A 22,292-nucleotide genomic window follows, 5' to 3' on the forward strand; every position below is an offset into this window, starting at 1 on the left:
TATTTGCCCTTTTCCCAAGGCTCAAAGTGCAGAAATCCACATGTGCACGAAAGAAAGAAGTCGTCCAACACAAGAGTCATTGCGAGAACACAAAAATCTCATCCCTGAGAATCAGAGTTAGAGGTTTTGCTTTATATTATTATTATTTTAACCTTCTCTTAACAGGCAATAAACCCAAGACTCTCTCCAACTGCCCTCAACACAAGTTATGCACCATGGAACATGGCCAGAGCTCTCGCAGCCCGACTGCGACTTGACACGCAGTGTGAAGGACGCTGCTTCTCCTGCAAGAGAAGAGCTTCTCTGCAGATGCTGTACTTTTCCACCTGCATCTCTCCCGCAGGACCTAAACACTGGTCAATGAGAAAAGGCCGGGTTCGTTTGCTGCAACCACTCCCCTCCTCCCCATCAAAGTATAGATATATAAAAAAGAAGAAGAAATAAAAAGGCCAACAGAACCCAAACCAACCCCAAAGCATGTTTGCCTTCCCCACTGTAAGCTTCCAACCTGGTACTGGGATACCCAGCACCATGCTACGGGACCCCGGGGCCCTGCCCTCCCTCCCCTTCTGCTCCTCCCCACGCTCGCCTCAAGGGCTGATGCATCGAAGCGAGAGGTTGCATCGTCGCTGTGAAAGATTTCAAAGGTTAGGCACTTAGTAGTGAACAACTGGAGCATTCGGTAGAAACGGTGGGACCTGGAATGACAATTGGACTAATTCTCTACATAAAGAGTAATTTTTTTTCCTTTTTTTTTTTTTTTTTTTTACTGTACAATTTACAAAAATGCACACAATGAAAAGTTAAAGTTCTATCTAATAGCTTGATATAAAACCAATAACATTTTCTTCTTCTCATCCCTAACCTTTTTCCTCCTTTTTTTTTTTTTTTGTCTGGGTTCGTCTTTTTTTAGTTGGTTTTTTGTTGGGTTTTTTTTTTTTTTTTTTTTTGCTAAATCAAGCTTATATTGTAAACAAGACAAAACAGTGAGGGCATGTTGCGGTCAACAGGAGAGAGGGACGGAAAGAGAAGTCTCAGCAGCAAGGAAACAGTCCTTACAAAGTAGCTCTCTTGTGGCTTTATCGTGTGTCAGTGTGAAGGACCCAACGTGGTGAGTGAAGTAGAAGAGATCCACACGGCAGCGGTGTCGGACCAGAGTCCTGGCTGCCGGAACGCTCGGGCAGCTCTGGAGCGTGGCACTGGCTCTGCCGACAAGGATTGCTGTGGCTGAACATCAAGTCCCAATGGACTGTCCTTTGTTCTGGTCTGTGTTTCTCCTCTCCCAGTTTCGTGGGTAGATCTCTTCCTTCTTAGCGGTGAGCGGGATAAACCGCGGATACGAGCTTTGTTCATGTGTTGTGTCCATTTGCAACTCCCAGACTCCCACCCTGACCAGGGGCAAAAATAGAATGAGAAATCAAGTAAGAAACAGCCCAACAAAAACCAGTGCCAATCTAGGGAAGGATCGACTGTCTGCTTTTCTGATGTGGAAGGTGAGGACCGCTCTTCTCTTGGCTTCTCCCTTGCGTCGCAGACTTGGCATCTGGTGTGTGTCTCTGAACTAGACAAGGCAGTAGGGAGGCGACAGGGGGAGAGAGATGCACTCCGCACGCTGCCTTCCCCCTAAGGAGGGAGCCTTCTGCCTCCGTTTGTCTAGTGAAAAACAAAAAGAAAACCAAAAAAAAGAAAAACTAAAGAAAAATTGAGGAGAGAGGCTGCAGGAGTGTCTCCAGACCTGGGGGCAGAGCAGTTCTTGCAATGGGGGTTACCCCATGGGCCCCCTCCGGCCCTGGGCACCGTGCGCATCGAAGCGCACAGCCTTCCAGATGATAAAACTCATCGATTTTAAACACACACACTTTGAAGGGCTTTGCCGCTCCGCTAGCACCAGTCATCCTCATCGGCTTCGTGGTAGTAGCTACGTCCTCTGGTGCCAGTCCCGGGGCCCGTGTTGAGACCCAGCGTGTAATGGTAACCGTTGGGCACCCTGCGGATTTGGTGAGATTGGGAGGTCAAGGAGGAGACGTAAGAAGTCCTTGAGGACCGTCCCGAGTTGGTGGCCACGGCCTCCTCGAAGGTGAGCGTGTCCTCTGGCACCGCATGGTAGGGGCTGTCGGCGTCATCGCGGTGGCCCAGGTAGGGGTCGGAGCCGATGCGGGCCACCACCGGCGGCTGCTGGTCCCCCCGCAGCAGCGCGTTGTGCTCGGACAAGCCGCGGCTCAGGCGTCCCGGGGAGAAGGTGGGCAGGACAGGTTGGAAAGTGGTGAAGTGCACGGGCGAGGAGTTAGCGGTCTTGTAAGTGATGCTGGGGCGTGGGGTGAGTGGAGTCTGTGGGAGCTGCCTCCGACCCCGGCATGGGGTACTAGCACCAGATGTCGACAGCAAGGGGCTCCCATTAACTGAACCACTGCCCTACATAAAAATTGGAACAAAGCAAAGCAGAAAATAAAAAAGGGAAACACCGGACAAACACAAAGGCAGGCAGGTACAGAACAGAAGGAGAAGCAACAGAAGGGAGAGACGAGTCACAAGAGGAAAGAAAAGCAAAAGAAAAAAGAGAGAGTTTAGACAAGCACAGTCAGGGGGAGGAGGTTCTCGAGAAGTAATTCAACACGAGATGTAAAGAGCTGGAGAACTCTGAGAGAGGTAGGTAGGAACAGAAACGATCAGAGCATCGGTAGGACGCAAACTGGCACACGGCTCCGACAGAAGGGGACACTGTCCAGAGGGAAGGCACCCACACCACACACGGGCTCGACATGCTCCTTACCTGGACTAGGCTGAAGCAGCTCAAAACCTAGGGATTTATTGTGGTTTGCAAACAGAGTGTGGCAAAACAGCACTTTTGGCTTTTGGGTGGATTTTTGCAGGCTTTCCCCCATGAATGCTGATGCTGGGGGTCATTTCTTTGGTTTAAATTGGGTTATGTGGCAGGAGGATTTGGGGACAGGCTATTTTTTGCTGGCTTGGGAATGAAATGCATTTCGATTAAATAGGTACTTCCTGAAACAACAACAAAATGCCTTTTGGACGGGCTTTAACTAACAAGTGCCTTAGACGAAAATCATAGAATTCTCACGGAGACACAGACTGGTTTGGGTTGGAAGAGAATTTAAAGCTCATCCAGTTCTAACCCACCGCCAGGGGCAGGGATAGTAAAATGCATTTACCTTCTCCTCTTTAATATTACACATTTGATTTTTGAGTGGTAGAAGATTCCTGAGTTACCAACAGGGAAATGTGGGAGTGAACTAAGCTATACTAAGTCAAAAAATGTCATGATTGGGGAAGAACAGGCCCTTGTTTTGGCATTTCTGTTTCCATTCTCCCAGGGCAGTGCATGAAAAGTCCTGTGAGCGCATCTGAAAACCCTCTCAGCCTTTTATAACCTCACATATTGAGAGCAGACCTTTAATTTGTAAAGAGCAGCGTTTCCTCCCTGTAACGATATTGGGTTGTTGATTGTTGGGCTGTCAATCTGTGCTTGTTCTGCTCGGCTTTGCCAGCATACATTTCAGGGTGACCCCAGCAGTGCTGGAGGCTCCTAGCCCAGGAGCTGCACAGAGAAGCTATTTGAGCTGCTGGTGCCATGAGTCATAGAATCATAGACTCAGAGAACGGTTTGTGTTGGAAGGGACCTTAAAGCTCCTCCAGCTCCAACCCCTGCCATGGGCAGGGACCCCTTCCACTGGAGCAGCTTGCTCCAAGCCCCTGTGTCCAACCTGGCCTTGAGCACTGCCAGGGATGGGGCAGCCACAGCTTCTCTGGGCACCCTGTGCCAGTGCCTCAGCACCCTCAGAGTAAAGAACTTCCTCCTTGTATCTAACCTGAACTTCCCCTGTTTGTCCTGCCATGTCTATCTGAAGAAGAGGTGATACCCACGATCAGAGCAGTGTGGTGTCACTCACTGAAGCCCTGCCCTCTGCAGACATGAGGGACGGATGCAGCTGCTGCTCATGCTGCTGGACCAATGACTCCTGTCTTTCTCAGCCTGGAAACCAAGTCTTTGCCTTTTTATTCTTTCATTTTCACCTTCTCCCTTCTCTGGCTCCCCCACATTTCAGCCTTACTCTGCTTACAGACAAGTATTCCCATCACAGGCACCTGCCACTTGACCAAGCTGCCTCCCACCACCTGCATCCCTTGGTGATTGAGATGATGGTGACCACCACCCAGTGACCTGCAACCTTCCAACACCCAGGGGAAGATGCTCAGCTATTTCCAAAAGGCTGAGGTTGAGCACCTCAAAATTGCAATTCTTATGTGAAAAAAACCCAAACCAAAAAAAGCAGAACTAAGTTGTCTAAAAATCTGTATTTTTTTTCTGCAAGCTTCTCTTAACCAGCACCATTGTAAAAAATACGGTAAGATCTTTATTCAAAGTGTCTAAGAAGATCCTTCCTGCTGAAACATTTTGAGATTCCAAGTAGATTCATCTAATTTTTAAAAATGCTCTTCCCAGATTCATCCTGAAATGGGATTTCTACTGAACAATTTATCTGCATTGAAAAGGAAACCTGTCTTGAAAAATGAAATAATTCATAGAAGATGATAACATTTCTATGTTATCAATATGTTATTAAATCATTCTGTGTTATCAAAGTCAAGCACTGTGAGTTGACCCCAAAATGATGAGAAGTTCATGGCTTGGTTTTCTTGTCTCCTTTTGCACTGAGAAAACCTCTGAAGAGCTTCACTTCGAATCTGCCCTGATTCTGGCTTGGCTTTTGCTGGAATGGAGCCACCTTGTTGGCAGGGTGAAGCTCAAGCCAGCTTCCTCCTGGGGATGTGCTGGGTCAGAGCTCTGGGAGAAGCTGCTTCTCCCAAGGAGAGGGACAGACTAACACAGAAAATACTCCAGGGGTTTACATGCACCTTGTTATGGAGCCAGAACAACACAGGAAATGAACTGACAGAGCTTCTTGCAGACACTTTATGAAGACAAAAGGTCTTCGGCTCACTGGGACAGAAATGACCTGCTGGCTTGGCTGTTTTTCTTTCCAGAGCAAACAGGGGTCTATCAGCAGCTCCACTCAAAGCAGGTATCATGTGAGTGGATAAAATGCATGGGCCCCAAACCAACAGGCTTTCTCCTCTCTGCCTTGCTAAACCCACATGTGGGACAATGCAGACTTCACTGGAACAGGTTTATAAAAGGCTGCTGATGCTCTAATGCTGAATGTCTATGAAGTACGGAAAGGCTTCAGTTTTTTAGTGAAGACATACGTGATATTCAAAGTCCTGAGCGTGCAAGAATGGAGAGGTGTCATGCTAAAAATCAGTGGCATTTTCCTGCCCCTCAAAGCAGGGGGAAAAATGAAGAAATGGAAATAAAAACTCATCTGAAAAAAATCAGACGAGGGCCAGCTGGGGGGTGCAGCAACCAGAAATGGAAAAGACCCATAAGGAGTGCATCAGAACCAGTCCTGGGTAAAAGTTGAACTTGAAGATCTTAGATGCCTTTTCCAACTTAGTGGATTCTATTGATTCTATCAGACCTTATCCTGACGTCCCATCTCCTCCTGGGAGAGGATGATTGTGCAAAGCATGCCCCATTCCCCGTGTCTCTAGAGCTGCATGGCAGCAGCCACCAGGCACTCACTACAGCACAGAGTACCTGATGTTGCTAAAGACCTTGCAGGGAGAGAGAAAGGCATGGTACAGTGTAAGGAGACAAAAAGCTGCTTCATTTTGCAGATAATGGGACACTATGAAGCCTTGTCATTTAAACCATAGGATGGTTTGGGTTAGAAAGGAGCTTAAGCCCATCCAGTTCCAACCCCTTCCACTGGAGCAGCTTGCTTCAAGCCCCTGTGTCCAACCTGGCCTTGAGCACTGCCAGGGATGGGGCAGCCACAGCTTCCTGGGCAAACCCTTCCCCTGGGCTCAAACACAGGATTTCCTCCCGCTCCCCAGGTGCTGATGTTGCTCCAGGGCTGACGGCATCACCCACCTCCTCCCCAGACACCCAGCCTGTCACACACCAGCTGCTAACGTGGGGAGACTTTGGAGAGTGGCCAAAGCCTCCCTCCTGGCACAGGCGCTGTCTGTAACCCTGAGATGTTTGTGGGGAGCACCCTTCCACTCAGGTCCTGCCTTCACCTACATTCCTCCTTTCCCTTACTGGGATTTCTCCTCCCAGATGGATGTTGAATAGGTTAAGAGGGACTTTCCCCTCAATTTTCAGTAAATGAACCTGATCCACAATACAGCTCTGAAGCCCAAGCAACAGCAATTGGAAAATGCTGTTAATATGAGCAAACCCTGCTGAAATCACTGCTCTGGCTGCCTCCAGTCCCTATACTGCAGTACATTGGCTTGGCCAAGGATTTCTTTGGCAGCCATCAAATGTTTCTGCAGGGGCAGCAGTAGGTGCTGGATTAATGCTGGCAGAGGAACATTCAGCTCAGTTGCCCATGCCCCGTAGCACACTACTTGTCTCAGATACACTTTCCCCATCAGCATTAAGAGCTGCCAGTTCTCAGGTCTCCCCGGCTTTGTTTAAACCATGAGCAAGGCTGTCCTTGGCAGTGAGATCTCTGCACAATGCTTTGAGTCACTCACTCTGTAGATGGCTTCTGAAGAGCCATCAAGTGACATTTCCATGCCTGTTTCGGATGTGAAGGACCAAGCAAGACCTCAGTGGCTTCATCTGCTGCTTCTTGACCTTCCTTCCCCATTATGTCTCCTACGTTTTAAGCAAAACATGGAAATGCACAAACATCCCTGGAAGACCTTAGAGCTCTTTTCCCACCCCGCATCTCCTCACCTGTCTGTGTGGACCTTGCTCTGGCCCTCCGTTGGGTGAGGTGGGCCTGCTTTGATCAGCAGACTTGGGCTGAGAACGGTCCCGGCTGCCGTAGCGGTCGCAGGAGTAGAAGCGCTGCTTTTCAGAGGAGGAGGAAGAGTGCTGCTTCCTCTCTTGGGACCGGCCGCGCTCCTGCTTCTTGTCCTTGGAAGAAGACTCCCCAGAATGGGCCACTGAAAGAACATTTGTTGGGGGTCACCAACATGGGAGGAACTCCCAAGTGTGGGGCAGACGGGACCCCAAATCACATTAGATGACTGCTGTGCATCCTGGAGGGAGGACAAGGGACAAATCCTGGCTTGCAAAGCACTCACCAGCTTGTCCATCGGCCAGCTGATGGGGGGACCTGTCCAAGGACTTCTGCTTCTTCTCTTTCCGCCGGTGGCAGCGGTGGTGGTGGTGGTGATGTACTTGCTCCGGCGGCATGCGCTCCAAGGAGTACTCGTAGAGGTGCATGGGGTGAGGACGCTGCGGGGTCAGCGTGGAGACGGAGCGCTTCATGGGGCTTGTGTCCGGGATGGGCTGCAAGGCAGATGGAGGGAGACGGAGCAGGGTGAGAGCAGGAGCTGCACCGTGCTCGGAAGCTTGTTTCCCACCATGGGGAGTGTTATATGGTAAGAGAAAGGGGAAGGGAAGGAGAAAAATGGTTAATCACATATAACTGGGATGGGCAGAAGGACTTGTGCTACGTTTGAGGAGCAAATAGGATCTCCATTTGCTGAAAGGGGCTTTACTTTTAGCAGAGTGCCAACCCACAGGGTGCAGAGCGATACACAGCACTTCACACCAAACACAGCATCACAGGAGGCAGCGGTTGACCAGCAGGGGCATAGGGCAGCACAATAGCCAAGCATCTCACAAAGAGAATTCTCCAAGGCTAGTTTCACCCAGAGCTACTTCAGGGCCTCTGGTCACCCCAAAACAACTCCAAAGAGGAAAGCAGGAAAGCGGTGCTGGGCATCAAACAGAGGGAGCAAGCTCAGGAATAAGTAGGCAAGATACAGGCCAAGCCACTGAGGAATTACTTCTATCTCCCTGCAACTGGGAACACCTCCCATCAAACATTTAAACCTCTCTTGTCCCACCATCACTCCCTGAGGCCCACGGGGCTGGAACAAGTAGGGTAGCATGTATGTCCTCAAATTCTAACAGGATATCTCTGAACATGACTATTTGGGTTTGCTATTTCTTTTTTCAAATCATTTGTGGCCAAACGTCTGGACCCTAAGCATAGTAACACAGCTTCCCACTGGCATTGCTGGACCCTGTCCCTGTGCCAGTGGCAGCTCCAGGCTCTTCTCCCTTGCCTTTAGGTTCAAGCCTTTATAAAGATGCTCTGCAAAAATAAAGACAAGAGGGCTACAGGACAGCTGTTCTCACTGTCTTTTCCTTCCCTACTACCTACTCACCAGCTGTGAAGCTCAGAAAAGGAGGACAATTCCTATGTGTCCTCCTCTTTCACCCTGCTGGCCTCTGTGGTGGAGACGGGGCTTCACCCATCCTCTAGAGCCTTCCCTGGGTCTATCCCTGCATCAAAGCTGCATGGCAGAGGAAGGACCTCAGAGCACAGTGGTCGTGCGTGATGGGGAAGGAGCTCAGAACATCCTCCAGTCCCTCAGCTCTTCCTCTTGTTTGAATTCACAACCCAATGTGTGCCTCCAATGACCATTCTCGCAGAACATTTACTCTGTTAGCTGTAACCTTTCCAAAGAGCCCTGTATTATTTTTACTGTCTATGCTATTTTGTTTGCTTATCCCAAAACTCGGATCTCTGCTGTCCTGTGATATTTACAGAATGCAAAGCTGGCTGTTCCACAGCTCTGTTCCTTATTTTGAGTGGAAAGAACTGTTGCAGAGGGATTATCTTGCGTGCAAAGGTATAGTCAGGCTGAAATTTTGTTTGATGCTCTGTCCCATACTACGAGTTGCCCAAATGTTGGTGCTTCCCAACAAAAGACACAGTGCTAGAGATGGAAAGCTCTTCAGGCACTTCTGGGGTATGGGAGCACTATTGTGCTGCCCGTGTCGCCTCCTGTGGCCCTTGCTGTGTGGGCAAGAAGTTACACTGAAGAGCTTCATGATTGTCCTCCTCGCTTACTGTTGAGCCTGAAGATGGAGGAAGGCAGAGGGGGCTGTAAACTGGATAGTCTGATGGGAAAAAAGTGACAAGTGAGAATACTTCCCATCAAAAACACGTATCCGGATTTCTGAAATCCATTGGGGGTTGCACTACATTACCTTGGAAGGTCCCTTCCAACCCAAACAATTCCATTATCCTGTATAGGATCTGCCAGCAAGAAGACAACAGACATTTCCCACCAAAAAAACTAGCCAAATTGATAAGAAATTAACATTTTCTTTGGACCTGATTCTGTGCTTATTCCAGGGACAGAAGTCCCCCCTGCCACTATTGGGAAGTGGCAAAGCAATGAATACCCTTATATAGCCCTTGACTCTTGCTACGCTAACAGGGCTCCCCACAGGCCTCAGGAGACTACACCATAACCCTCCAGAGAGTCACTCATTGCTTCTTCATTAGCAACCCCGTTGTTCTCACTTCCTAAAGTCCTGTGCAACAAGGCAGAGAGAAACAAATAAATAAGCGAAACAAACGAACTCCCTTTTACAGCGTGCAGCGTGCAACAGTGGGTCGAGGGAACGGCAGCAAAGGGAGAAGAGAGAGCGGTTGAGTCGCTGCGACATTGGGCTCCAAATGAGAAGGGGGAAAAAAGTAAAGGGTTAAGGAAGGTTCATTATTTCTTAACAGGAATCGAATAGGATACAACTTAGTGGAAACTACATACTGCTAGGTAACTCCCCGGTGACCGTGCTTTGCTCCTCTGCAAACAATTCGGACAAGATGAGAGACATTATTTGAAGCAGCCCCACAGTACAGCCAGTGTCAGACATCACGGGAGATGGGCAGCAGACACGATGACGACAAGGGAGGGGAGGTGGTCAGGAGGAGGGCAACAAAGAGGTGAGGTTGGGAGCATAAGAAGGTTTGAGGTTAAAAAGAGGAACAAAAAAGACAGAGAAGTAACAGGCAAACAGAAAGGGAGACATCCAGAAACAGAAAGCATTACAAATAAGAGTTATAAGAAAGTCAAGATTTGGGGAGGGGAGCAGAAGCAGCATGTGAGAAGGGAAGGCGGAGGGCATGGAGGAGGAAGACACACACAGAAAGTACATCAGTTATTCAGCTGAAGCTACAACCGCCAAAACATTGTATTATTAAATGAGGTTAGATTTGCTCAGACATTAAAGGCCTGATTCATAAGGAGATTAGACAGCTTTCACGTGGGGCAGCTGGGGAGCACCTATCATGCTCCCATGGGAGATGCTCACCTCTGCAAATGTCTGAGCGCAATGGAGAAGAGCTCCCCAAGGGAAGGCTGGTGCTGCTGGCATCGCTGCTGCCAACTGTGTTGCCTTGGAAGGGAAGATCTAACTTATGGTCTAGAATAAAGGACAACTTTGTTCTGGGAAGGGGGGAAGGGAGGGAATACAGGTTTGCTTTGGGGTCTGTTTCTTTTATTAAACATGTCGAGTGGTGCTCCTGATAAGGCAGAGCCCCAGCTCTCATACAAAGGGTGCAGTTTCTGAAGTCAAAGCTGCCGGCTGATGTAGTGTAGTGTATACCAGCCTGAGCACGTCAGCAGAAAGATGACATCCATTGGTGGGAATGCAATACACAAGCTTTTAGTTTTATCTTTCACATTCTGCTTCCCATAGAGAGCAACAGAAACAGCCCACAAGCACGGGCTGCTCACCCCTGACTGTATGAATCAGGCCCTTTGAATGAGAGACACACAGCTGTGAGTAGTGAGATGTTCTGATGCACAGGAGGCAGGGCGGTGGCTGACAAGCATCTGGGACAACAAGCTAGCAACGAACATGTGAAATGCCCAGAAACGAATGATCTGTGGAAACCATGACATCCTATGCACTAAGTAGCCTTCACAAGGTAGTGTAAAAGTCAACTCCAGTGATGAGGTTTCTCTACAAGAAGCTAAACAAGGGAAATGCTCAACATTTTCCTGACCAAAGTCACGATACATATTGTAAGAAGATGAAAACCAGGGAGGATTCTTGGTGTCTCAGTTCAGCCTTCCAGGCACAGGCTCCCTGGTATTGTTTGTACCTACTACATGAACGTGCACATCTCCAGGTTGCTTTATGACTATGCCTTGACTGTCTGGATAGATGGCACACAACAGTCAACGAAAAACACATCTTCCAGGAATACAGGCTGGCAAACAGTATTGTCCCCAGTCAATCAGAATAGACACTCTTGGGTAGGTAGTCCTTAGTAAGCTACCCAGACAGAGGGATTTCTCTGGGTCACTTTTTGCTACAACCAGGGGTGGGTAAAGCTGGGGACAGTGCTGCGTCTACACATGAATCCCTGCCATTCAAGCACAAAGGCTGGTTACCTGTATCCAGGTTCAGCACATGTCTTTCAAAACAAGTATTGACAAGCAATTTCCAAGGGCACAGAAAGCAGAGAGAAGGTACTGAGCTGCTGCCCAACTCGTGTCCCACTGCCAGTGGATCTCCCTTGCTCACCTGAGTTTCAGCAGCCAGGCGCGGCATGGAAGCTGCCCGCCCCTGGCTCTCCAGGCCTGGTTGGTGCTCTCCATTGGCAAGTGTGGGGCTGATTTCCTTCATTTCTACCACCTGATCAGAACAAGGAATGGTTTCAGTTAGCAAGAACATGAACATCAGCTTTGAAGGCATCATTTGAGCTTCTAAGCTTGATTTAATTGTGAAGTGATGTTGATGTGGGAAAGAAAGTAAATTAAAAGCTATGGAGTGCCCAACTTACTCTGTTTACAGTACCCAGGTTATCCTTATTTACAGTGTGCTATTTACCCTATCTACAGTGATGTCTTCAAAGAGGACAACAGTGGGCCAAGCTCTTCCACCAGCCATGGCAACGAGTCCCAACAACCCATCATCTCAGCTTGTACAATGAGGACAATGGAATTGTGACAATGGGACAGCTAGGAAGAGGAAACGTTTAGAAATCTATTACAGCAGACAATTCCATGCAAAGTGTGTCCACATGTACAGCCACCAGACCTGTACAGGCTGCTGATACCAGATTTGGGTTTTCTCCAGTTAGAGCGAACTTGGGGTTTTAAGGGACACAGTAATGCTTGTCTCAAGGGACAGACCTCCTGTCTACTGCATTTCACCCAGGTTTTCTAAACATTTTCTAATATCTCTAAATATCTTTTCTAATATCTCCCACATCTCATCCTGTCTTCACATCTTCACCCTGTTTGCTCACCCGTTCAATGGGGATTTCTTCTGAGTGGCCTCTCTCAAAAGCTGGTGTCCTGGTTTCATAAAACACATCCTGGGTGCGCTGGGTCCCCCAAGAACTGGACTCTTTGATCCCACCTTCTGGGGCTGGCCTGTTAGATGGAAGAGAGGAAAAAAGATTAACTCTTCTGCATGGAGATTTTGCTTCCTTAATTGTGACAAGGGTAAAGCCCTCAGATACCCTTTGGGGTTTCACTTGTGAAACCAGTTGCAGGATAGGCACAGCTGCTGGTGAAGCTATCAGGTCCCCTGGGTTTTGACGTGGCCGCTTCCTATACAGCCTGAAGATCCCATGAGCAACAAGGAAATCAAACCAGACACCACATTTTTCTTCAGTTCACTAAGGAAATCAGCTTCTGCAGCTTAAGTTCTGATGAAGAAGAATGAAGAATGTTGGAGGTCAGGCAAATTATGCATGCAAGGCCAGTTAGACATTGGTCAAACACATCTGTGGCCATGCTAAAGCACATTCACTGAAGGTACAGTGGTACAGGGGGCTCTGGGTTTCAGTGTAGAGTCTGATGATGGTGTCCCCATCAGGGTTAATTAGGGCAATTGAACTTCAGATGTCTATCACTGAAAATCCATAGTGCCTGTAACTCCAGGAAAGTCACCTGAAGAAGAGAATGGATTAGGGATCACTGTTACTATAACTGTTCGGCAAGATCTCTGTGGAGGCATTAGTTTGCACAAAGATGAACCAGATTCTGCCCTGGAAAGTTTGAAGAAGCTCTTGCTGTTACCAGGTGCCATGAGCTTCAGGGATGACTTTGTTCCCAAAGATCTTTTGATTCCCAAGCCCTCACTGCAGTGGTGGGTCAGGGTTTGCTTGGTTATTTTACAATGCCCAAATCCCTGTAAACTCACACTTACCATACGGAAAGCTCTCCAACTGAGATTCGGAGGAGAGCATTAAGAAAACCCAACACTAGCACCACATGGAGAGCTGCACCAGGCGTTTTGGTGGCCACCAGTGGCAAATTGTCCCAGCCATGGTATGGAGGGGCTCCTGGTTTTGGTGTCCGCACCTCCACAGTGACTGAACCAGCAGTGGTTAGGGTGGGTGGATACACCCAGTGTGCCCCTTCTCAACTTCGGTGGGGAGGTCTCGGGATACTCACAAGGCACCCCCATTGTTGAGTGATGCTGAGCTCTTCTGGCGAAGGAAAGCCTTTGCGTTGCTGAATGCTGCAGGTTGGGTTTGCTCCAAAGTGGCCTTCAAGGGGTGGAAGAGTGACACCGGCCCAGGCTGTGAAGCACAAGGAGAGGTTGTCAGAAACAGAGCTCTGTATGGGAAGGATGGGCTGTGGTGCTCTTCCTAGTTAATAAAGGTCCACTTTGTCACCCTGAGTGATCAGCCCAGCAGAAAGTCCACCCCAGCATTCCCATAGCTGTAAGAGTCTCTGAAGGACACTTGCTGCCCACAGAACTGCACAAGGGATTGCTGCAATCCCCCCTCCCTCTAACAAAGCATCCTCCTGGTCATGAGAGCACAGCAGAGATTTTGTCCCCTGATATGACCAAAGGAGCCGTGCAATTCATTGTGACACTAGCTGTGCTGTAGCCTTCCACCTGTGAGACATACAGGAAATCAGCAGGACTATCATCCTGAAATCTATAGGTATTTGTCACATCAGAAACCACTGGGATTTCAAGCCCAAAACGATTGTGTGGAAGTATTGTCAAGAAATTGAAAGTCTTCAAATCTCTCAGATCCAAAATGAATCTGAAGAATTCCCTTTTTCATAAGTAATTTAGACTTTTTATAGCCAGTATAAACACAGCTATATTGGACTCTTTTATCCCACCCTCTGGGGCTGGTCTGTCGGAAGGAAAAGAGCAAAATTTATTATATATGGGATTAATGGGTTTAAACTTAAACAGGGGAAGTTCAGATTAGATGAAAGGCAGAAGCTAGGGTTAGGGTGAGGGTGCTGAGACTCTGGCACAGGGTGCCCAGAGAAGCTGTGGCTGCCCCATCCCTGGCAGTGCTCAAGGCCAGGTTGGACACAGGGGCTTGGAGCAAGCTGCTCCAGTGGAAGGGGTCCCTGCCCTTGGCAGGGGCTGGAGCTGGAGGGGCTTTAAGGTCTCTTCCAACACAAACCACTCTGTGATTCTATATATCATCAGCTTTCAGTAACTCCTTGGTGTCCCAAAGAACTCTTTTGGTGTTCCCCAGCCATGTGCAGGTTGCGGTGCAGGCCACTTCTGAGAACTTAGACTGTCAGATGTCACTGGACATTTTGTGGAGCAGACTTTTCAAGCCACACAAGAGAAGAGGCTGCCTGGGAGGGAGGACCAAGGAGGACACCTTTTGGCTGAGTACCTGGCAGAGGCCTCCAGGCGGCTGATGGACTTGTTCCCTGCTGTTCTTATTCTGCTTGTAGAAGTCAAATATCATCAGTGCTGCGTAGACCTTCCCCACGGTCATCTCATCGGCTGTCAGAGGATGGCCAAATGCAGCAGAGACATCCAGGTGAGGAACAGGATCAGAAGAGAAGAATAAGTAAATAAGCATGAGAAATAACAACAAATGAGCATGATAAAGAAGAGGCGACATGAGAATAACGAAGCAAAACACACAGAAACATGGGGGAGACAAAAAAAGGCTAAGAGAAGGTTACAACAGACTTCTTCAGATCTTTGCCTGTTGCTGCCTTCCACATCTGAGGAGGATGGCCCCTATCTCCAGCTCTCTGGGGCAAAAGAGACTGTGTATTAAAAAACAGGCAGGAAAACTCTGTGCTGTTGTAAGCATTGCAGCCAGAAGAATCACTAAATCAGTACCAGTTCCACAGCCAGCTTTTTATCCACAAAGCAGCCTTATTCTTATTTCTTTGAATTACAGTCAACTGGGGCATGATGGGCTAATATAGATTTAGAGAGTATTTCATCTTTCCAGATGTCTTTTTCCACCCTCACAGCTATGGGCTCCCAGCCCTTCCCTGCGCAGCAGTGGAGCACTTACTGTAGAGCAGGGAATTGAAGCAGCAGATATACAGGCATCAAGAGGGGAGTGGAGAAAAAGACTTAAGCAGCCACTACGCGCTGATTTGCACCTCCTCAGCTGCCTCCTTCTTAATGAACAATACTTCCATTGCTCTGCACTGTTTCTCATTAATCAGGAATCCAGAGCCCATGTCTGGGATACTCAAGATAATGGCAAAACTTCCCATTTTCTCAGCATATGTGCCCAGGACATCATCCAGTAACACAAAGGCCTTTAGCCCCAAAATACCTCACTTCTGATTCAGTAAGTTCTCAGCAAACTTCCATTTTCTCCTGGTTTGCTGGAGCTCAATGGTAGAAATTGTCCTGCAAGGCACAGGCTGGAGGCAGACAGAGCTATGAAAAAGCTCTGGAAGAGGCCACACATTAAAAAAACCCTAAACCATATAGTGTCAAGAAGGGGGAAATGCCCTGAGTACTGTAAAATCTACTGTAGCATAATGAAATGCATGCAGAGATGTGGCCTCAGCTTCCCTGCTCCTTTTGTGACCATGGCGCGGAGGTGCAGGCTATGAACCCTATGGAGAGGATACCAAGAAGCTGAAATGCCCTCAGTTTCTTTTCTGCATCCTCCAGCTGACTGTGCACCTCGATGGTGCCAGGGACAGAGCAGGCAAGGAGGGAGAAACCTACCCTGCATGGGATGGGTTGGGTGCTTGCTGATGGACCACTTACGTTTGTGAGGAGGCACCAGCAAATCCAGAGTCTTCTGGGACAGGTTGGGCCAAACCAGCGAGATCTCCTTCCTCAGCTCTGCATCACACTGGTGCTGCTTAACACCGCCTGCAGAACAGGAGAGAAGGGAAAGAGGGACACAAGGAGGAGTGAAAACCCTTGTCCTGCCAGCACATTCCACCGCACAGCAAGCATGGGACAGCATTTCCTCTGTTCCCATTTCTTGAGGACAGCAAGCCAGTGCCAATGCAGCGGATGCTACAAAGGGAATCAGTGACTTCCTCTGCGACAGAAGTGTGTGAAGGCAGCAGGAACATCATTACTTCAGCCTGCTGACCCTCTGCAGTTATTTGGAGCTTAAGCTTAAGCTCAGACCTACTCTACCTAAGTGCTCATATGGGGTGCTGGGTTCTGTCACCAGAAAGCAGAAGCAACTCCCAAGGGTGATGTAAATGACCTGGTCTGAGGTGCTGGACTATGAGCAATGCCATGGTTGATAATAAACACTCTTCACACTGTCTCTTCCTAAAGATTTCTTGGCCATGGGACATAAGCGCCCTGTTCTGTATCAGCAGCATCAAACAGCAGCCACATCACAAGGTAAAACAGAAAGAGCAGAACACGGTGGCGTTATTCAAATGGCCAAAGTGAGCTCTTAATACACAAGTGGAAAGTGATTAAAATACATGTAAGCCAAGAGGCCAGCTCCCAGATGACTGCACGGCACAGCAGGCAATTAAGTGCTTCATCTGAATGACAGAGATTAGTTTTCTAAGAGAAAGGTAATGGGAGGAGGTTCTGGGTTCCCTGCTATACAGTGGTTTGTACTCCTACACAGAAACTCATTAGGGAGGGTTTATTAAGGGCCTGTTAATCCCACTAAAGACTCAATTAATTGTAACACATGGAAACTATTCAAACGAAGCGTATAACAACAAACCAGGTCAAACCCTCCCAACCCACAGCAGATAGAAACCTGAGACAGAATCCAGCGCTATCAGCTGAGCTCTCTTTGGTTCCCTTCCAGTGTGCAGCCAAAGAAGTGGGGGGGGAAGACTTTTTGAGTTGAAAAAGGCTGTTTCAATTACCATTGCTGACAGGTAATGAGAAGCCTAAAGAAGGCACACTCACAGCATCTTTGTCTGGATGAAATATAACTGAAATAAGGTGCTGGCCTTTAAATCCCAGGCAGTCTAAGTGCATCCTTAGGAATGAGTGATACTTGGTGTCACTCCCTAGGGGAGGCCCAGTGACCTCAAAATATTGTCTTCTTCCAGCAGTGCCAGCCCAAAGCATCAAAGACAAAGTTTAAGCAACAAATGAGGGAAGGTAACTAATACAGAGAGGCTGAATGGCTGACCTAAAACTGCTTAGGAAAAGCACAACATCCTAACCCTGCCCTGCCTTTTGCTTGTAAGAGCATTGTTACCTCCTGTTAGCGTTCACATTAGGTATAGGAGTGCTCTGGCCAGTCATGCCTTGCTTCTGACCCCAGCCAGCCTGATTAAACAGTGTAACGACCCAGAGAAAAGGCCAATGTCTTTTATTACATTGCAATGTTTAATTGGGAAGTCAAGGAAATGCCTGATTAAACACTTAAATAATTAAATCTTATCACAAGGCAGAATGTGCAGGGCATTTGGAGTTGCTGCTTCGCTGCCAGCAGGCAGCAATTGGTGAGGAAGGGCTGGTTTTCCCTCATGCCAGAATAGTGAAGAAAAGAGGTGTGGAAAGTCTCATTTCTCTTATACAGCAGCAAGCACATGTACAGGGCTTCTCCTCTGAGAGCCCTCAATGGGGATGGCCAAAGTTCTCCGCGTCTCATCCACAGGGATGCTGTAAGCAGCCAGCCCAAAGGCAGAGCAATGCTCCAGACCCCTCTGTTGCCTGTCCTTGAGGCTCCCTTGTCCTCAGGTGCTGGCAGATGGCAGCCAGGCAATAGGAAGACAGGATTTCCACCCGGGGCAGACACCAAGTCAACAGGCACTCGGGGTCTGAGCCCACACGTGCTGTAGGACATCACCTCCCTCTCACCTGAGGCGAGCTTGATTTCCAGGGCAGTACGGATCAGGGCCATCAGTGTGGACGTGAAGTGGACGGTTAAATCTTCAGGTGAGATCGGCATGTTCATCCGCACCAGGCGCTGCAGAGAGAGACGTGGTGGCTGTGAGCCTGGGCCAGGATTCCTCCCCCCTCCACCCCTTCCCTCCCATACTGCGAGACCATAGAAAGAGCCAGATTACAAACGTGTGTTAACCTTTTGTGCACTGAGTTGAACGCATCTTCTCTGTATAGATGCCAGCTCTCCTCTGAGCTGTAACGGTGGCTTTAGTGATTAAACGGTTATTTGCCAGCATTTGTACTGCAATCCTACAAAGAGAGCTCTTCCAGAAGAAGCCTGTTTGATCCCATCCCATTTCACAGCCTGATACCCTGCTCCTGGCAGTTCCAATTATGTATGCAGCCTTCAGACATGCTGCTGGTACCCCTCTCCCCTGCCAAAGCAGCCTGCTCAGGAGGTATAAACCACAAAGACACCTCCACCATCCTTTCCGATGCCAGTGACCTTCACCTGTACTCTGGTTCTACAACAGCAGCAACAGGAACAAAGAGGACTTGGAATCCTTGAATAAAGCAAGATGATGGATGATTTGTATCTACCACTCAAGGATGCAGCTCCATCCAGAAAGCGAGGTGAGCGGGATGTGATAAAGGCACTTTCAATGACTGACAACAGGAGGCATGTGAGTGCTTCTACAGGAGCTGTGCGGTCTCTGGAGCAGCCCTGTGATGATGCATCTCCTACACAGCCTGAAGCACACTTGAAAACAAGGCTGGTGAGCCCTGCAGTGTGGCACAAGTACTCCAGGGCAGTTTGGGCCTGGATTTAATAGGTAAAGGTGTGCAATATCCTTTTTATTGGAGACACTTGGGTTATGTCTCTTACCTCCTTTCACTGTGGCATCCTATGAGCTCTGGAAGTCTCCTCCTTTCCTTCCAGTCAATGAGCTACACAGCTCCATCCAGACCTTACCCACTGGGGAGCAGCCTGGGTTAGCATGAGCAGGACTGCAATTTCCCCCAGCTATGTTCATTCGGTCTGAGCATGGAATAGTCCCTCAGGGTAAGTATCTTCCAAGATCTCCAGAACTAAGAGCAATTCCTTCCCCATCACCAGCCAGGACCACCTCTGACAGGGCAAATTCCTCACTCCGGTAAACAATGAAGTACCTGAGATCGCTTTGGGAAGCTATGGCTTCCTTACACCATTGGCAGCAGAACATGTAGATGCAGATGGGGAGAAACACTCTCCAAGCCCTCCTGATAACCTCAGCGACACATTTAAAGGACTGATCCCTTCTCCTCCAGCAACCTCATGTTTTCTCATTCTCTCAGCTTCCACAGGCTGCTTAGAAGCTTCCATGGCCAGAGCCACATCAGACAAGCCCCTGTGTTTCCGCTCTCCAAGGGTACGTGCAACCTGAGGAAGTCACTGGGTGTTAATCTGCCTGAGCAGAGCCTCGTAGCAGCCTGTAAACCAACTGACAGCTTAGCCTGGGCCCCTTGCTCAGGAGGGAATTCCATCCACATCTGAAAGCTGCTGCTTTAGGCTGTTATTCTGATCCCTATCGCTGCACAGAAACCTTCTCTTTGTTTAACAACAGCCCAACATGCTGCTAAAGAAATTCAAGCACCTTCAGCAGCGGGCTACAGACTTATTGGGGCAGAGAGTGAACAGGCAAGGCCAGATCCATGCACTATAATACTGTGCAGTGTCAGTGGCTGTGAATATCATTTAGAGATGCAGCTTTGCTGGTTTAACCCTCCCTTCAGATAGAACTGCAGCAGCTCAGGGGTGCCTTGCGCAACCCCTCTCACCCTCCTTACTGGCTGGGGAAGCTGGGTGGTAGGAGCACTGCTGCTGATGGGCAGGTTTGGGCTGCTGAAGAGAAACACGGTGTAGCTGAGAGCAAAGATGTGCCTGGAGCAATAGGTGAGGTGAGAGGGAGGTTGCTCACTGTTAGCCCCAATTCTTATGCCTGTGCTCTACCCAAAACCAAGCCAAGACTGGTGAAGGAAGACTTTGTCTATCAATGGGTTGTAAGAGGCAGACCGAGGGCACAAGCCTGCTTCTGAAGTGAGCTGACATTCAAGGAGCCAAGACCGCCTTAGTTATCTTCTTACATTCCTTCAGATCTCATTGCATGCTGCAGGGACAAGAGGCTCTTGTAACAAACTGCCTCCTAAAGTCTGAGACAAGCCATTGTAATCTCAAAGGTCCTTCTTAAAGCTTGCCCAGCATTTATCTTCCATGTCTGACAAGCCCCAGATAGGGAAATCTAAGCCAAGATTCTCCTCCCTTTATAATTCAATGACAGTATCAAATGCTGGCAAAGAAACAACAGTTTTTTTCTGTTCACTTGTGTTAAATGAAACAGGATTTTCACGCAGACCCTGCCCTCAGCACACAAAATGTTACCAAAAAATTATATCATTGACAAGAGTCCCCAGGTACCACTTACAGAGTCCCAATGAATCCTACTACAGTGGGAGAGTTAAGGAATGGAGAGAGAAAGAAGATGCATGGAGGTGAAGAACAAGCAGATGAGAAGTAATTCCCCACAGGAGAGCTCTATCCTCACAAAAACTAGAGCCAAAAAAACATTTTGGGACTGAGACATCCCAGATCCTCCCAGCTGTCTGTCCAGACTGAATTCACAAAGCACATGTATGCGGAACACAGGCCACATCAAAGCTATATGCAGCAATCCAGTATGCAAACTGGTCAAAGAGGTCAACCTTTAGGTCGTTGAAATTTCCAGTCATAGAATCCCAGCCTGGTTTGTGTTTGAAGGGACCTTAAATCTCACCCAACCCCTTCCATGGGCAGGGACACCTTCCACTAGAGCAGGCTTCTCCAAGCCCCATCCAATCTGGCCTTGAACACTGTCAGGGATGGGTCTTTACCAGTTCCTCCTGCTTTGGAATAAGAAGCAAAAATCTGACTAAAAACCAAAATCTGATTTGGACAATTTTCCAACTTTTTAGACCCCAGAAGGAAAACATGAGCCTGCTGCTACATACAGATGTACCATACAGATGGCAGGGGACCTGATGCTTCCCTGCACTAGTAAAAGGCTTGCATCAGTTGGGGTGACCTGGGAATTGCCAGCCACAAACAGGAGGTGTTCAGGTGAATTAATGATTGGGGAACAGGAAAAGAAAAAGGTAAAAATCCCTCTTAGGTGCCCAGACCTGGAAGGGAAGTGCTTCTAGATCAGGTCAGGCTTGGTTTTACTGTGAAACTAGAACGCCAAAGCGAAGCAGTCCTGCTCATTGCAGGGTTTGGACTAGATGACCTTTGTAGGTCCGTTCCAACCCAAACTGTTCTATGATCTCCCTGCTCCCGATACTCCTCCTTTTCCTCCTTTCATCTCCAATTTCCTCCAAGAGCATTGAAGGGAAGGCAGCGGGCAGCAGATGGAGTCCCCGCTCCTGTTTCCCAGCTGTGCTTGGGGAACTCTCCTCCTGCCCTTGATTTTAATGAGATGGTTTGAGGCATTCCCCTCCCTCCTGAGCCAGCCATGGCGAGGGGAGCTTGTTACTGCTGCTGCAGGAGGAGGCCCCAGCGGCAGGAGCTGCAGTATTGTCTCCAGAGTCTCCTCATTAACTCAGTGCACAAAATGAAGTAGTAACCGATTACAGATGGGTTGAGGGAGGCAATGTGATTTACTCTGGTTACTTGTGTGGTCAGGAGGGGTGCAGACACCCCTCAGCTTCTCATAGTGGTATAATTGCAAATAGGGACATCCCAAATGAGAAACCAAAGCTTTATGTCAAGCAGGATTGACAGAATTTATGTCCTTTCAGCATTTGGTTTCTGCTCAGAAACATCTTAATGTCCGAATAGGCAAAGAATGTGATAGAGAAATGAGGGGGAAATTCATCCTGGTGTGAAATGCCAGGATAAAAGGTTCCCTGTGGGCTCTCAGCCTGACCCAGAAAGTGAGCACTGAGCTATCTGCACTGTAGATTTTATTCTCTGTCACATTTGTCTAATGTGAGCAGGAACAGGAGCATTCTGAATGTCGGGAAACCTAGCTGGCACCCCAATGGATTTGAATTATTAAGAGAACTGCAGCCTCCGGGACAAGAACTGCTCCGGGAATAACCCCCAAATGTGAATAAATTCGGGACAATGGAGCACTGCTTGTTGGAAACGAGGCTGAGTTTGGTGAATAAATTATTTGTTATGAATAATTCACCCTGACCTAGTTGTAACTGCTCTGCTCTCCTTTAACTCTTCTGCTGGCTTCGGGGATGCTTGCCATGGCCTTCCTCTCTCCCACAGCCAACAGAGGAGCCGGGTCTGTGCCCCAAAGTATGGGCTCTGTCTCTGGCACACAACCGGACCGTGGAGTGGTCATCCTACCTCCAGTAGGTGCAGCCTTGCTCCTTGTCCAGTAAA

The 22,292-nt window shown here is 48.6% G+C and overlaps 1 protein-coding gene across 1 annotated transcript in view; it reads right to left on the bottom strand.

Moving 5' to 3' along the window:
• Nucleotides 1-603: 603 nt before the first annotated feature.
• LOC136022348 (voltage-dependent N-type calcium channel subunit alpha-1B-like) overlaps nt 604-22,292 on the bottom strand; it is a 289,675-nt gene continuing 267,986 nt past the window's right edge. Inside the window, exons 41-49 of the mRNA XM_065695506.1 lie at nt 17,858-17,966; nt 15,824-15,931; nt 14,466-14,578; nt 13,261-13,388; nt 12,105-12,231; nt 11,378-11,488; nt 7,123-7,330; nt 6,770-6,981; nt 604-2,412 (exon numbers count right to left, since the gene is read on the bottom strand). Coding sequence (XP_065551578.1) covers nt 1,882-2,412; nt 6,770-6,981; nt 7,123-7,330; nt 11,378-11,488; nt 12,105-12,231; nt 13,261-13,388; nt 14,466-14,578; nt 15,824-15,931; nt 17,858-17,966 — 1,647 coding nt within the window. The 3' untranslated portion in view covers nt 604-1,881. The remainder of the gene's footprint in view (nt 2,413-6,769; nt 6,982-7,122; nt 7,331-11,377; nt 11,489-12,104; nt 12,232-13,260; nt 13,389-14,465; nt 14,579-15,823; nt 15,932-17,857; nt 17,967-22,292) is intronic.

This window comes from Lathamus discolor, chromosome 15 (assembly GCF_037157495.1).
Source record: "Lathamus discolor isolate bLatDis1 chromosome 15, bLatDis1.hap1, whole genome shotgun sequence".
NCBI lineage: Eukaryota > Metazoa > Chordata > Aves > Psittaciformes > Psittacidae > Lathamus > Lathamus discolor.